A 15,493-nucleotide genomic window follows, 5' to 3' on the forward strand; every position below is an offset into this window, starting at 1 on the left:
TACACTGAGCTTTATATATAGGAATAAAACCATGTGGTTGCAAATAAGTATAAGGTTAATATACAGAAGCATGATAAGAAACCAGTCATGTATTAATTTTGCATGCTGCCACACTACAGCATGGGAATTTAAAAGCCTTGCACTCTGCTCTCAGAAATTGGGTGTTACAAAGACAGCTTTATTTCACAAATTATAAAAATTCTAGGCCAAACCAAAATCCCACCTTCCTCCAGGACTGCTGCTATCCTCACTGTCCCACTGCTCATTTTTATTTCTTGGTATTGGTGGCTGCAGCATCTCAGCAGCCAGTGGGTCTGCATCATTCTCTTCACGACCAATCCATTCTCCAATCACACGAGGTCTGAGAAGGGGGGTGTTAAAAGCCGCTGTGTCCTGAAGAGAAATAAATAATAATAAAAAAAACCATAAACACTGCGCTGCGTGTTCTCAACCACGCATGCAAATAGGAGAAAAAAATAAAATAGAAAATTAAACTATTAGTTTCGAAAGTACAAAACCAGTAAAGTACATTATCATTTCAGAGGGCTACAAAATGCTCCGTAACAATCACGAACTAAAGAAAAGATCCCCATTAACAAAATTCCAACAGAGATTTGCCCACCCTGATGCCTAAAATCTCTCTTCTTAACTTTTCACAGCAACCATAGAAATCTGCAATATAGGCTTGAAAAATTATATATATATTTTATAAACACACAACTCTTGTAATCAGTACTGTGTCAGTTCTGCTAAGAAACACGAGGTCACTTGTATAATGAATACCCCAGCAAAAAGACTGCTGTAGATTAATAGCATTACTCTTATTTGCATTATGAATTAATGCAAAACTAATAGCATCTGCATTTGGCATTTAAAAATAACCCTGCTGGGATTTACATAATGTATCTTTCAGTTCTGCAAATGGTATTAACATTTTAATAAAATACATTTCTAAAACTAGTACTCATATTTTTAATCACTGATTGGACGAAGGTAGCTGGAGAGGATTACAAGAAGCAAGCAAAATGCAACTGGAATATTCAATACAATAGTTGCATCATTATATCAGGAAATTAGATTAAAGAAACAAATTGTCCTTAAAATTGTATGAAACAACTGTTCTGAAGTGACGAGTATTCTCAGTGTTATTGGAATGGTTGTAAAGGGTCATGTACAACTGCAGTCAAACTAAAAAACACGCATGTATGCAAAAATAAATTGAAATGGGATAGGAATATTTATTTTGCTTTAATTAAACTATTTTCACACTTCAAATACAGTGTGGTCCTCATTAGAAGAGATATATCTATTCCTATCCTTTAATGAGAGAAAGTTTCAGGAAAACAAATCCTTGGCTGTTACCTAGCTCAGTGTCTCAATAAATATTCCTGCCATAAAACAATGTTTTTAAAACAAAAAAGCATCTGGAAAAAAGTACAGCACAGTGATTGCTTAGCCTAGAACCATATTTTCTCATCTTCCTAAAAACAAACCATTTTTAAAGTCTTTTCCTAATTGACACAGATACGGTAAAAGCACAGTTTGAAGCAGAGGTCTACTAATATGAGACAAAAAAAAATAATAAAAAAGGCTGCAAACTGCTTTCAGATTAATATATTTATCCCACTCTTGCTAGATGTTGCAATTTTGCTCAGCAGAATAACAGAATCATAGAATGGTTTAGGTTGTAAGCAACCTTAAAGCTCATCTAGTTCCAAACCCCCTGCCATGGGCAGGGACACCTTCCATTAAACCAGTTTGCTTAAAGCCTCATCCAACCTGGCCATGAACACTGACAGGGATGGGGCAGCCACAGCTTCCTGGGCAACCTGTGCCAATCCACGAGCTTCATTTTGACAGAGCCAAAGGTGACCCAGGCCCTGAATTATACTCATACACCCTTGTTCTTTTGTTTTGTTTTCTGCAGTATGCTGTGAGTGCATTCTCACACCCCAGTCTCCATTTCTCTATCCAGAGTGCTCCATCACTTGACTAATTCAGTTTTTACACAATTTTCCATTTTCGGCAATGTTGATGTGACACAGTAGAACCACTGAAAATGGAATGCAGCTGATACAGAAGAGAGAAATCTGAGGTAAACATCACAGCTTCAGAGGTTTTATAATACCTAACCACAGGTGTCTTTCTTTTCTGTACTTACAAATACGCATTTTGTGCATTTGTCTGGTGCTGTTATAGTCAGGTAATGTAGACTAGAAGACATGGCCTCTGGTCACTTGACAGACGTAACCTGTTACAGGTGTGACTAACATCATATGCCTATGAGCTAGGAAAAACGATTATTCTACTGCCCACAATGCTTTCATTACACAAGGTGCTCACCTTAGTTTCTTTAAGCAAGAACCATTTGGCCTCTTTTAAGGTTTATTCCTGCTACTCTGGTTATTTTCTCCCTTCCCCTTTATTTATTTTATAGTAATTACTAAAAACGGCTCCTGGAGCTAGTTAAACTTGCAACAACTTGCACTGTCAATCTTGCTAAAAGCTTTCTGTCCTGTAAGTGAAAATGGAAAGTACCTAAAAATTCACCCTTTTTTCAATACCATAATTTTTTCCTGACACTGTATACTGCACCATCAGCATATGAATAAATAAACCATTAATGTTATGTCTATCCTTGTTATGCTGATTTCTTTTCTAGACATTTTAGGGATTAAAGTAGCACTTCATATTCTAAATAGAAATGTAATTTACATTACATAGTCATGCTTTGCCTCACTTTATCACCTTGCTTTCCTTTTTGAATCTCGTTAGATTAGTACACCACAGTTTCGGTGACCTAATTTATTTCCTTCCTTTCAACTATATAAGCAGCCACAGTGCAAACAGTAAATAGAGAATCAGAGATGGCTCTTTTCAGAACACCAGAACATTTATGTGGCACCTTATTTAAAAAGCTTCTATAAATTCAGATGAAGTATTCTGTCCTCAAACACAGGGCGTTTGTTTGTTTGTTTGTTTAATATCAACCTTAGATCTTAACTGATTTCCAATTTATATTTCCCCATAAATAACATAAGAGATTGACCCTGACATTAGTGTACACAGAAATATTTTCAGGACAGGTAGGTATTTAAATCTGCACTAAATGAACTTAGAGGATTATTTTACAGAGCGGTCCAGGTGTCATCCATGTATCACTCACATCAATGGCTACCAACTTGACACACTCAAGCTTCTCTAACGTGGAGACCAGAAGAGGAAGGAAAAGAGGACAGCTGAACTTCATCTTCACACTGGGCTGAGATTTGGATTTTGAGGGAACCTCCACTGCAAGAAATACTTTGGGATGAGAATAAATTTGTTTATTTTTATGAGTTAGAGTAGTTCTTTCTCCTGTTTTATTTATTATAATCTGTGTTCATTAAGTAATACTAACCACAAGAAGAAAGTATACCCTAGAAACAGCACAGAAAAAATGTTTTAATATTAATATTGAGGGTCAAAATCTGCTATGACTAATTATATCATCTTCACTTGAGCCTGGATCTCTTAACACTTAGGTTTCTCCCATTATTAATAATTAAAGTGACTGAAAGACATTGTTGGGAATTCTGGACAAATCTCGCAACGTGAAATTCTCATCTGCTTAAAAAAGAAAATATTTCTAGGTCTCTGTGTTTGCAGATAAAAACAAAAATAAAACAAACAAAAAAGCCTGGAAAACATTCACTAAGTGTTCTTCAGCAAATCAAAAGCCAGAAGATGAATAAATTTTCCCCTACCTCCTCTTAAATTGCTTTAAAATGACATCTCCAGCCATGGCAAGAGACACAAGGCATGACTCCTTTCTTTGCAGGGTCTGGTTCAGAAACATTGTTGAAATGGGTACAACCATATTAACCCATTTTAAACATACTTTTTTGCACTGTAGCATCTCGGCTACATTTTGCCTCAATGTATCTTACTTACCATGCATACATTCTACAGTTCTACAGTGCAACACATATTACAGTTTATTTTGTGACCTATAGACAAGTAGGGTCTTCCAGTAGCAGTACTTCAGAGGAGGCACATCATCAATAGCCCCATGGTCAGAGCATTCACCTAAGACACCAGAGTTTCCATTGTATGGCTATTCTATACTTCTGCGTGTATTTGAACTTCCACTCCCCAGGGAAGTGCCCAGACAGACTTACGAAAGAACCATGAAATTCACAATGAATTCTCTATAATTATTTTAATCAGCCTAGAATTCCATGCATTTGGCAGAAAAGCTAACATTCTAGCTCAACTTTTTTGTTTACATGAAATTCTTCATGTCATTGAGGAGCTTTAGGAAACTACACACTTCCATGCGTAGTTTCTATTCAGTGGAAAAGAGAGTGAGTTAATTCAGAAATTTGTATTTCATTAAGTCTGCACTTTAGCCTTAAAATCTGAGAGTCACAAATCACCCCTTCTCATTTTCTTTCCTTACACACAATCCAGTCAGTTGCTGATTTTACATAGCTTCCATGGCCTAGAGATGTGGGCTGAATTAACAAGAGAAACAGAACACGAAACTCTGCCAGTCTCAAGTAAATGAGATTAAAAAGGAGGGGGGTCTATATAATAAAACTGTTTTAATTGCAGTAATGTTAGGAATTTCTTTTGCAAAGATACTAGTGAACTCAGAAATTTTGTTAGATTTTAGCAAACTAAAAGCTTACATTTTGACAGAAAGACTGACCTTGTTTGCCTGTACTTACTTCTGTCTTGGACTGAAGCTCTAAGTACTGGCACAAAGTTAGTAATAGCTGATATTTGACAAGAATCTGTTTAAGTGAACCCTTCCACAAAATCGATTGTAATTCAGAGAAAACTGGTATTCCAAACCCAAATCCTTGGGTAACTAAGCAAGTAACTAATTAACTGGATTACTTGGGGGGAGTTACATCAAACAACAATACTGATCAAGTACGCCCCTGACAAAGGCAGCTAGAGGTCACTGCAGCCAAAAGAAATAAGTTTTTAAAAGACACATATAATAAGAAACAAAAATAAAGAACATATTCTCTGTTTTCCCTGGGTTCATAATCTAAACCACAGGGAACAGCAGGATTATGGCCTCTGTCCTAACCCCAAGAATGTTCCTGATCAGGAAAACAAAGCAAGGAAAAGGTATAGAAGAATTTATTATTGTTTAGTTTTTGTGCCTCTCATGACATTTACATACTGCCAGTGTTCTAACAGAATCTAATGCCAAGTTTGGGCATGATGTTCCAGACCCGTTACGTGCACCTGCAGGGTTAAATGGTTAATCCAAACCACAGATGAATGTGGCTGGGAAATGATCCAGTGCTGCCACAGCATAGAATCTGTAGTATTAGCATGTATTTCTGGTACAAGAATTACAATAAACTTGACCACATTTATACCTGAAAAATAAACATCACCTGGGTACCCACTCATGTGAAATAGAACCAAATTCTGTCTAACGTTGAACCATTATCAGGTAGTCTTTGGCTGCTTCCAGATCAAGCCAAATAAACAAAACATTGGTGTTATCAGCACTGTTCTCAGACTAAAGCCAAAACACAGCACTGCACCAGCTACCTGGAAGGAGAAAAATAACTTACAGCTGATACTAGGATACACACCTGTTTTAGTTGTTGCTAGAGTAGCACTTACTCTGATCAAGGATTTTTCAAGCCCTCATGCTTTGCCAGTGAAGAGGGGCATGAGAAGCCGGCAGGAAGCAAAGACACAACATGTGATCCCAACTAGCCAAAGGGGTTTTCCATACCACAGCACACCTGCCCAGTATATAAACTGAGGTGAATTACCCAGAAGGAACTGATTGCTGCTTGGATCAGGCTAGGTATTGATCAGCAAGTGGTGAGCAATTGTATTGTGCATCACTTGCATCTTCTGAGCTATCATTTCTTTTTGTTGTTGTTTTCTGTTATTATCATTATTGTTACTGCTGGTATTCTATTACCACTATATTTTACTGTATTTTAGTTATTAAACTGTTATTATCGCAAACCATGTGTTTTACATTCCTTTGATTCTCCTCCCCATCGGGGAGATGTGGGCAAGCAGTTGCGTGGTGCTTAGTTACCGGCTGAGGTTAAATCATGACAAGGGCAAAATAATAAGGCCATGGTTTCTAAATGGCAGCCTAAACATGACTGCATGGTAACAGTGATCAAACTTGTCTAACTGGCCTTTCCTGGAGAACCCAGTGGAGGTACACTTGCAACAGAATGGTTCATGCCCTCATTTTACCAGGAGAAAGGAAAGATATTTAGAAAGTATCTATCTCTTCTATTAGGAATTATTCCTTTGTTTTATATACCTTTGAACTTACTTCCCTAAGAGTACTGGTTTATAATACCACAAATAAACCCCAAGATTCCTGGCACTACAGGCATGCTGCTGTTCACTGGTGAAAAGAGGGAAGATAAAAAAAGGTGTTCCATTTCATTTGGAACTTTGAAAATTTAGCTTAATTACTCTCCCAACGCAGAGTTCACACCAGCTAAAACTAAAATTCCTGTTAAATATGTAATGTATCTAAAAGACCAAAACAGAAGAGATCCTTGTTTGTTGCATTGAGCAAGGAAGTAAGAACTGATCTTTATGCCCTGTGCATTCTTGATTGAATTTGGGGAGCAAAAATTATTCCTAAATATTCTAACAAATCATAACTGAGAATGCAGAATTCATGACTTCAGGAATAAAAGGTATTTCAAGCTTTCAAAAATTTAATTTTTTAAATTTTATTTAAAATTTATTTAAAATGAATTTAAATTTTAAACTTAAATTTTTCAAAATTACACAAAGTAACCCAGCAGACTATATTAAGCAAAGATGGTATTAAGGTTAAAAAACATTTTCCATGGCCTCACTGAGAGCTTCTTAAACTCAGTGAGGTTTCTTTTCCATAGATAACAGCCCGCTCTGGATCCAGCTCCTAATTTATCAGCATATACTGTACTTACCCATACAGCTTTCCATACCCAAACTTCCTCTGAACTCAAAAGAACTGATATGTGTCCACCAGGACGGGGAGATGCAGCTCTCATTGCCTAAAATTATGAAAATCATCTGTCTTTTTTTACTGTTCATTAGGCATAAAGTAAATCTTACCTTATCAAGTTCATCAGAAATAGCAATGCCTGAAAACAAAACAGATTAAAAACACATAATTTAGAAACATTCTTTCTATAAATGTCTTTAACTGCAGTAAGTAAAACTAAGGTTTAATCTGGAAAGTTTACCTATTGTTCCCTGCACACTGCTGTACCATACAATGGTACAATATTCTCTTCCATTAGTGAAATTGCCTGGAAACAATATACTCTTAACTTTCCTCAGCTACAATATTACCAAAAGGAGCTTTCAAAAAAACAAGGAAACGAAAATGGCAGATTTGCCAGTAAGTGACAATGAGCTTAAGTATACTTCTACCTGCTTTCTAAACTTAAAGCAGCAACATAAAATTTACATATGGACACATTGTTATGCAAATCTCACCCTGACCAGCATGCATAACATCATGCTGCAATTACAGGGCAACATGGACATGACTTCTTTCTTTCTCCATGGTTCAGTATAGAAAAGATTCTATGAAAACATATGGAATTTAAAGAGTGGAAAATCTCACTATAAATTTCACTATAAAATGCAAACCAGTTTTTCTAAATCCCTTTAAAAAGAACTTGCTTGTTTGCTCTTGTCCTTTCTTCTGATACCTGCCTGAGGCTTTCCTACGCTTGCTTCCATCATGTCATCTAACTCTTACATATATGCATAGCTGGTGTTGGAATTGTTAATGTATCTATACACCTCAGTCATATCACATGGAGAGAGCAAGTAATCATACATTTCATGCTATCACATTGAAAATTCTTATATATAGAAAGTAAAGTGTTTCTCAGGTTCCTATGAGGTTTCATAAGAAACATTTCCAGTTTAGAGCTTCAATTAAAAAACCACTCTGGTGAAAATAAAGTGGAGAAGTGTCCATGCATAGTAAGAATACACACTTGAAAGTAACTGTCTAATTCATATCACATTATTAAGACAACTTCATCCAAGGAATGCTAGAGGTGGTATTGCGAAATAATTAGCATCAGCTGAGTGAAGAGTTATTCTTTCTAAAATCACACTATAAAGATTGCCACAGCATAAGCTTATTTCCATGACATTTTTATTTCTTATTATTTGGTACATTGTAACTACAAGAATTCTTTGGTTTTTTTACTATACTTTGAATCATTAACTCTATACAGCTAATTCTCAGTTTAGATGACTTCTTTATACAGATTTTTGTTTTAAAATCCTAAAGTGCTAAAAGAATTGAAATTACAATTTTAAGACCTCATCAACATGTAAGAAATATGTCAGGATTAAAGAGAGTATTTCAGTCACTCAACAGTTCTAAAGTAGATTACATTGAAAAATATGCATTTTGCTTAACCCTTCTACCCCTCACAACAATTAACCTGTTTTAATAACTTCAGGCTTTTATTTAGCCCAGATAGATACTACACTAATGTGTATACAGTATAATCAGGAGGTTGCACCAACCTGAATCATTCAACAGGACTTTAATGTATTATGAGTTTCTTCAATACCCAATAGGCATTTACTAGAGGGAAGATAACTCTTTGCACACTCTTTGAGGTAGTAAAACCGTAATTCAAGATTCTATTTATCTCAACTTTGAAAACCTGATTTCCATCAACCAGCTCTCACATTGGATGTATTTTGCATAACCACATATTACAACCACAAATACTCTCTCTAAAAAGACAAACTGACTTTTTTTTTTCAGCTATTTACCATAATGTTAAGACTGTTCATTTTGTTTTGTACAGGCTTTTATTTCCTCAGATTGGAAGTTGTTCAACTTTTCTTCTTCTTTCACAGATGCTCTTTGAATGGATCTTTGAAACCTGGGAGCAGATGCAAGAGCCATTTTTCCCTGTGCTGACATACTCATTAAAACTATTATTTGTCATTAAACTAAACATTAAAACTATTTATTGTCAAGTTGCCATATTTGTCAAGTATGACAAAAGAAACTACAAAAGCTAACCCTGCCATTTCCAAGACTCTATTGCAAAAAACATCAAATGATTTTACTATTCAACTGACTATGTTGCTAATCAAAGATCAATAATGAAAGTACCAAACAGCACATACAGGAAACACTGTATATAAAAATATATGGCTCACAAAAAAAAGCTCTACTAACTTCTCTGATTAAGTTACATGTAAGCACATAAAATTGAAAAACACCCCTAATCAAAAGGACTGCTTTCAGCAAAATGTTTTTTTGTATAAGTCCCATCAGTTCCTCAGAATTTATTCTGAATTTAGAGAAGACTAAGCTGCATAATTGAATTGTCCCCAATGTCTCAAATTTCTTCTTTACTAAATCGCAAACAAGAGCAAGACACCAAAACTAACTGTATTTCTTAGATAACCATGTAGAAAAATAGCTGTTTCTGAGGACATCTTGCCAAAATTAAATTTTAAAAGTTTACTAAACTTTTATCTTTGTAACCCCTTTGCAAGAATTAAACCTGCAAAATCTTTTTATATCTCCTTCTGATGTGGTATCAGAAGAAAAGAAAAAGGATTCTGCTGATTACCATAATCTTGGCATGTTGATTCTTCCAGTGGCAGGGTCTACCATCTTGTCAGTCATACAGATTTTTTTATGTTATGGCTTAAGCCCCATTAATATTAATAAAACTCGACTAGTTACTGATAATACAAGTCCATTAGCAGAGATTGGGATAAATTAATTCATAAAAAGGTGGTTGTAAAAAAGCTTCTAATTTTCTTCCAGGACACTACTTCACCACATACTTAGTGTGTGCCCAGTCTTACCAGTTTTCCTTTGCAGTTGCCAAACTGACAAAATATCATGGCTGAACTTGAGAGGAGGGGGGACCTGCACCCTGTGTGCAGTAGATAAAAATTTATGTCACTGTAATGATTTTCTGAGTATAGATCTCAGGTGGAATTATATGGACTTCAATTTTCACAAAGTAAACCCATTGCATATTTACCATAATATTAAAAAACAGAAAATCCAAGACACCTTAATCCAGAATCCTGAGAATGCAACTAGAGATAATAATAATTATCACACAGGCGTATTTACAGTTTCTGTTACTCTCTTAAATTTAGCACACACCTGACTTTTCAGTAGTCAAATAGGTTACTGTCAGTTACTTTATTTTCAAATACTACCTTGACAATGTAAACACGTGAATTTCTACAAAGTAATGATAACAGCGGTTGCCATCTCTGGGTAATGTAATTGCTACTATCCAGAGATTAGTATTATTCAAAAAGAAAACCCTCTTTTCACTTATCTTGTGTATTTGACAGCAAATAATTGGTTGTGCTCTCTGTAGCTTGTATAGCTATTTTCACCTTTTCTTTTTTCTGTGACTTTCATACAGCGTCAAAGAGGAAATATAAGTTTTAGTTCTTACATATTCTAAATAGGAAAATGTCATCGTAAAATCACAGAACACTAGAGACAAAGGGGACAGCTTATTTCATGAAACTATTCTAAATGGAAATAGCTACATTTCAGGTTTAGGCAAAACATCCATAGGTGTAGCTAGAATGTCCACACACTAAAATCTTTTTACCTAACAAGTTAGCCACTTCCTCAAACTGTAGCCTTTTTTCCTCACAACTTAATTCAAATCACCAAAAATCAGTAACATCAGCAAAATTGACAAATCTAGTTTGTTCAACCTTGAAACCAATGGCTTTGTCAGAATTTATGTTTTTAGGAACAACTGCTTCTGACTTCCCTCAGCTTAAAGCATTCAAAGCCTGACTCTGCATGATGGTGAACATACAGAATAGAAGTTTTCTGGCTGTTCCATCATTGCTCTGCCTCAAGTCACTAAGCAGTGGATAAGAAGGGGACTCTTGAAGAAGGTCTTCTGCCTTTGCAGGGGAAGGTCTGACCTCAAAGGCAAATCCTTCAGAAATAAAGGAGTATGCTTTACCCTTTCTCTCATAGCAGCTGTTTCTCACAGACAACATTTGCTATAATTTTATATTATACTATGATTGACAACTGTACAACAGTCCTACATTCTTATTTTTTGCAATGAGAAAGTGCAGTGCTCCAACTAATGGGGTGAGAGGTTTGCCTGACACCCTCAATCAGCTAAAGTTCACAGACAAGGTTTACAGTGGAAATTAGATGCCTAACTGCCAATTTTATGGCTTTAAAAGTCCTTCCTTTTACAAGTAATTACGGGTGCTGAATTTTGATCAGGTGTCACAAACAACCAGCCCACTCAGCTGTCTGATGAATTACACAGACAGACTCTGGGCTGTTGTTTCTAGTTTTAAGTGTAATGACCCTCTGTGCTGGAACAATGAAGTAATTGGCCTGAACATGCTTTCACAGTCCTTCAGAAGTGCTCCACAGCCACAACTACTGCCGTCTCTGATCAGCAACAAATCTGGAGTGGGGCTGTTAATGCTAGCACAGCCTTTCTCAACTGGAACACTTTTATCCTGCCAATAGCTTGGCTTTTGAAAAGAACTGGAAGAACAAGCTACCCTCTGCAAGAAAGGTCTGGCCCACTAAGTTTAAGTGAAACCTGACTACCAGAGAATTTAATGACAATGCAACTTATTAATACTTATTATATTTTAATTACTATTTCCATGCCTCCATTAGGAAAATTGCCCAAAAGGAGATCTCACCGTATTAGCCCTGTAGCTTATGTTTATTTCTACCTAAAATATTAAACTAGTTGTTTATCATGCTTTTTTTTTTTTTAATTAGCATGGATTATTAAAAACATTCCTTACATGGTTATCTTGGATTTCTGTTCCCAATCTTCTATCCCTATGGCAATCTGCTGCAGCACAATGTTAAGAATGGAGAAACAAAGATGACGTACTATTCGTGATCAGCTTTACAGTAGCTTAAAAATTTGTGATATCTTCCTATGTTATACATGCCTGAAATTTTAGAACAGGTGTTCTGGTAAGACTGAAAGTTATGCTTTTATTTGTGGTCCTTAAATAATTACAGGAAGAGGGAACACACAACAAAAATTAGTTGATTTTTTTTTTAAGAATTACATTTTTATAAATGCACAACATACATCTGACAACTGCGATATGTACCCAGTCATGAGAAAATAAAACGCTATGACTTTAACATATGCCAGACTACTATTATTCAGCTCAATTGCAACAAATACCTTATGCATTTTCCTAAATATCCAGAAGATGGCCACAGAGTTCCCAACAGCCAGTTTTCCTACTTGCCAAACAAAACCTTCTGCATTTCACAGGCAGGTTTTGTCACACAGTTTGGACATACGAAGACAACCTCAATGCAACTCTGACTAACTTGACAAAATTTATTTGCATGATTGGTCTTGGCTGGAGAACTTGTGGATGGCTGGACTGTCAACCTCTTAGTGGTTGTTACAGAACACGAGGCTCTGTAACAAACTCCAGAACAGAAACAGCATTATTACTCTATCATTATTAATACTGCAGCTTTGAGCATGAATACAAGAATACTGTATTATATATCAACTTGTTAGCAGTTAACTGTCCCACTGCACTCTCCTATCCACTGTAAATCAGGGGAAGCCTTTGTTCCCTCACTGGTGGGACAGGTCATCTCTGACGCACTTGCATTTCCCATGGTAAAACCTCATGCCATACTGTAGCTGGCAGCATAATAATTTCTAGCCCCTGTTCCTGTTTGCACTATGTAAACACAAGGTAAATTGAAATTACTTATCTTACACAGTCTTGGAATATAAAGGACATGAAATGGTTACTCTGGCTGCACCAAACAAAGCATTTCCCCCAGAAAATACGTACACAAGAATCAAACCAGCTCAGTCACTTCTGTATAGAAACTTTAGAATAGATATCTCATTGACTGTCACAATACACATTTTTGTATTATTTTCTTTACTTACATTGGGTCATTTACAACTTTCGAAATTACACATTTTTCCTCCAGTAGTCATTCAGATATTTTCTGTGAAGGCATATTGAATTGAAACCTCAGAGTTCTTTCCAATGAGCAGCATGTGTCCTTCTATTATTAAACAGCTATGTATCAAGTTTCTGTAGTGGTATCCATTTTGAATTAGGACAATGTTCCTTCTAACATCTAGCCAGATAAGAATAAGGGAAACAGTGTCACCTACAAGGCACCACATATCACACTATACATCAGTATAGTCACTATCCAGGAAACACATATTTAACCTCTCCTCCCCATGGTGTCTTTATAAAAAAAAAAAAAAAAAAAAAATTTAAACCCCAGCAAAATAATCAGTGTTTTAAACTTGCAGAATTTCTATATTCAAATTTCTGAGTGGCTCCAATGGAGAACACAGGTTTCAGGATTAGCTTTAGTGAGTAATGAATTAGTCAACCAGAGAGAAATAAAATGCAAAGTATGCAACAAACATCCCACAAATTTTCTTAGGCCAAGGTCATTTCAGAAGAGAATAATCTTTAAAAACATTTTATTTTAGGAAAAGATGTACACTGCAGCAGGTTGGTTGAGGTGGTTGCCCAGTAGCCAAGGACAATCATAGCTCTCCCTACTACAAACCCCCAAATGCAATTCACTTCTAAGAACTAGGAAGTGCCATATCTGAGGTGACCATCAAACAAACCCCACCTAAACTTTTGGCAAGGCAAATACTGTCCCAGTAAAAGGTTACTGTAACTCTAAAAGAGACTGTAGCCCTGCAACTTCAAGTAGGCTAGATCAGAATGGCAAACACTGCCACAAAGGTAATTAAAAATTTAACATCTGTAGGAAAAAGATACTTATAACTGAAGTAACAGCTATCTCCCAGCCATATAAGCCATACTTTATAATTGAATAGCAAAAATTATGTTTATGTTCTTCCTGTTTCTATCTTTGAAAATATCATTATTTCGTATTATTACTCACACATCACACTAAAAGCAAATGGATTTTATGAGCAACGGCAGTATTGGATAACAGCTGCAGTACTGAGACAAAATCCTCTTCCTTAAAGGTTTGATTGAGCTTATCTAAAAATGTCGATCTCAAAATAAATTACAAACATTGATCTCACACAAGAATAACATGCTTTTAAAGTTCAGCCTGAACAGAAGAAATGAAAAATCTGCTACAGAATACTGATGACTAGCTTCACAGTTCAATTAGTAGAACACATTTAGGGCTAGATGCTCAACTGATCATGGATAAGCAATTTTTACAGACTAAAGAAGTCCTTTTTACAGACTAAAGTCTATTTCACATCAACTGCATATGACTAGGAAAAAAAAAAAACAAAAACTTCTAAAGTATTATGTCTTAAAACAATGCCACTCTTGAGGCAATAAATAAAAGTCTAGTAACATATCATGCAGGTAAGCATTTGCAGTCACATCATCATTGTCAGAAATGTAAGATTTCAAAGGGAAAATTCAGAGGTGTCTGATGAATGTTATGGCATTCCATTCAAGTGCATTTTCCATAACTACAAGGTAAATCATTAATAGTTTCCTATAGTGTAGGAGGTTCTAAATAAAGCCCCATTCTAATGTGTTTCAGACTGCCAAATGTATAGAAATAGTTCATGATATAGATATTAAACTTCTCACATATCACATATTCACAGGTTCATCCACAAAACATGATTTTAGTGGTTTATTAACAGATTCTGATCTTTTTAAGAACTACTTCTACCCTTATCGTTACACGAGATTTTTACTTTTGTTGTTTATCTTCTTCCCCATAAAAGATTTATGTTTCACTATTTTAACTTTCTCTTAAACGGGTAAGATCATGGTTGTCTTTCTTAAGCTATGCATAAACATAACTGTTTCTAACGTTATGAGAAATAACTTTGAGATACTCCAGAAGGACTCGGAGATCTTTTTGTTCTTCTTGATCAAGAGCTGTGGATATAGGCCTGGACAACCAGCTCTAGGTGTCCCTGCTTAAGCAGTTGGTCTGGATGAGATGACCTCTACAAGTCCCTGCCAACTTCAACTATTCTGTGATTCTATGATTCTTCATGGTCCTCAGCAATATTTCCTTCTAGACGGCAAACGGTTTTCTTCTTTACTGATTAGTGATTGATTACTCCCCTTCCATATGAAGAAACAAATGACTACTTTTTTCTTACTAGTGATAGACAGATACTATTATTTCTGGGGTTCCCTTGAAGCAACTGTTGTGGATTGGTTAGCTAATGGCTTTGGTTAATGTTATTAGCACTTCTGACCTTACAAGGTCAATTGTATTCAAAACATGATAAATTTGTTTCTCCCCCTCTGATCTGTAGTAGATACCTGGCCTTAACAAGGATTCAAACATGACTAACAAAATGTTGGTTATCTCTGTTGAAAGACTAGATGCAACCATGAAAAAGTACTCTCCCTTAGTAGAACACATTGCGTGTCTTAAAATGCTGTTACCATGTATAAATTGAAACATCCAATACACACACTTCTAATATGTACT

General features: G+C 35.7%; 1 protein-coding gene across 6 annotated transcripts in view; it reads right to left on the minus strand.

The window, feature by feature from the left end:
- Nucleotides 1-15,493, minus strand: part of CUNH8orf34 (chromosome unknown C8orf34 homolog) — a 161,586-nt gene that overhangs the window by 101,543 nt on the left and 44,550 nt on the right. For all 6 annotated transcript variants that reach the window (XM_061448320.1, XM_061448318.1, XM_061448317.1 and 3 more), the window contains 2 exons: nt 7,099-7,127; nt 224-393 (listed from right to left, as the gene is read on the minus strand). In XM_061448320.1, the coding sequence (XP_061304304.1) occupies nt 224-393; nt 7,099-7,127 (199 nt within the window). The remainder of the gene's footprint in view (nt 1-223; nt 394-7,098; nt 7,128-15,493) is intronic.

The sequence above is a fragment of the Pezoporus flaviventris genome, unplaced genomic scaffold (genome assembly GCF_033815535.1).
Source record: "Pezoporus flaviventris isolate CSIRO_AGI_PZ_B2104156 unplaced genomic scaffold, CSIRO_AGI_Pfla_v1 ptg000007l, whole genome shotgun sequence".
Taxonomy (NCBI): domain Eukaryota; kingdom Metazoa; phylum Chordata; class Aves; order Psittaciformes; family Psittacidae; genus Pezoporus; species Pezoporus flaviventris.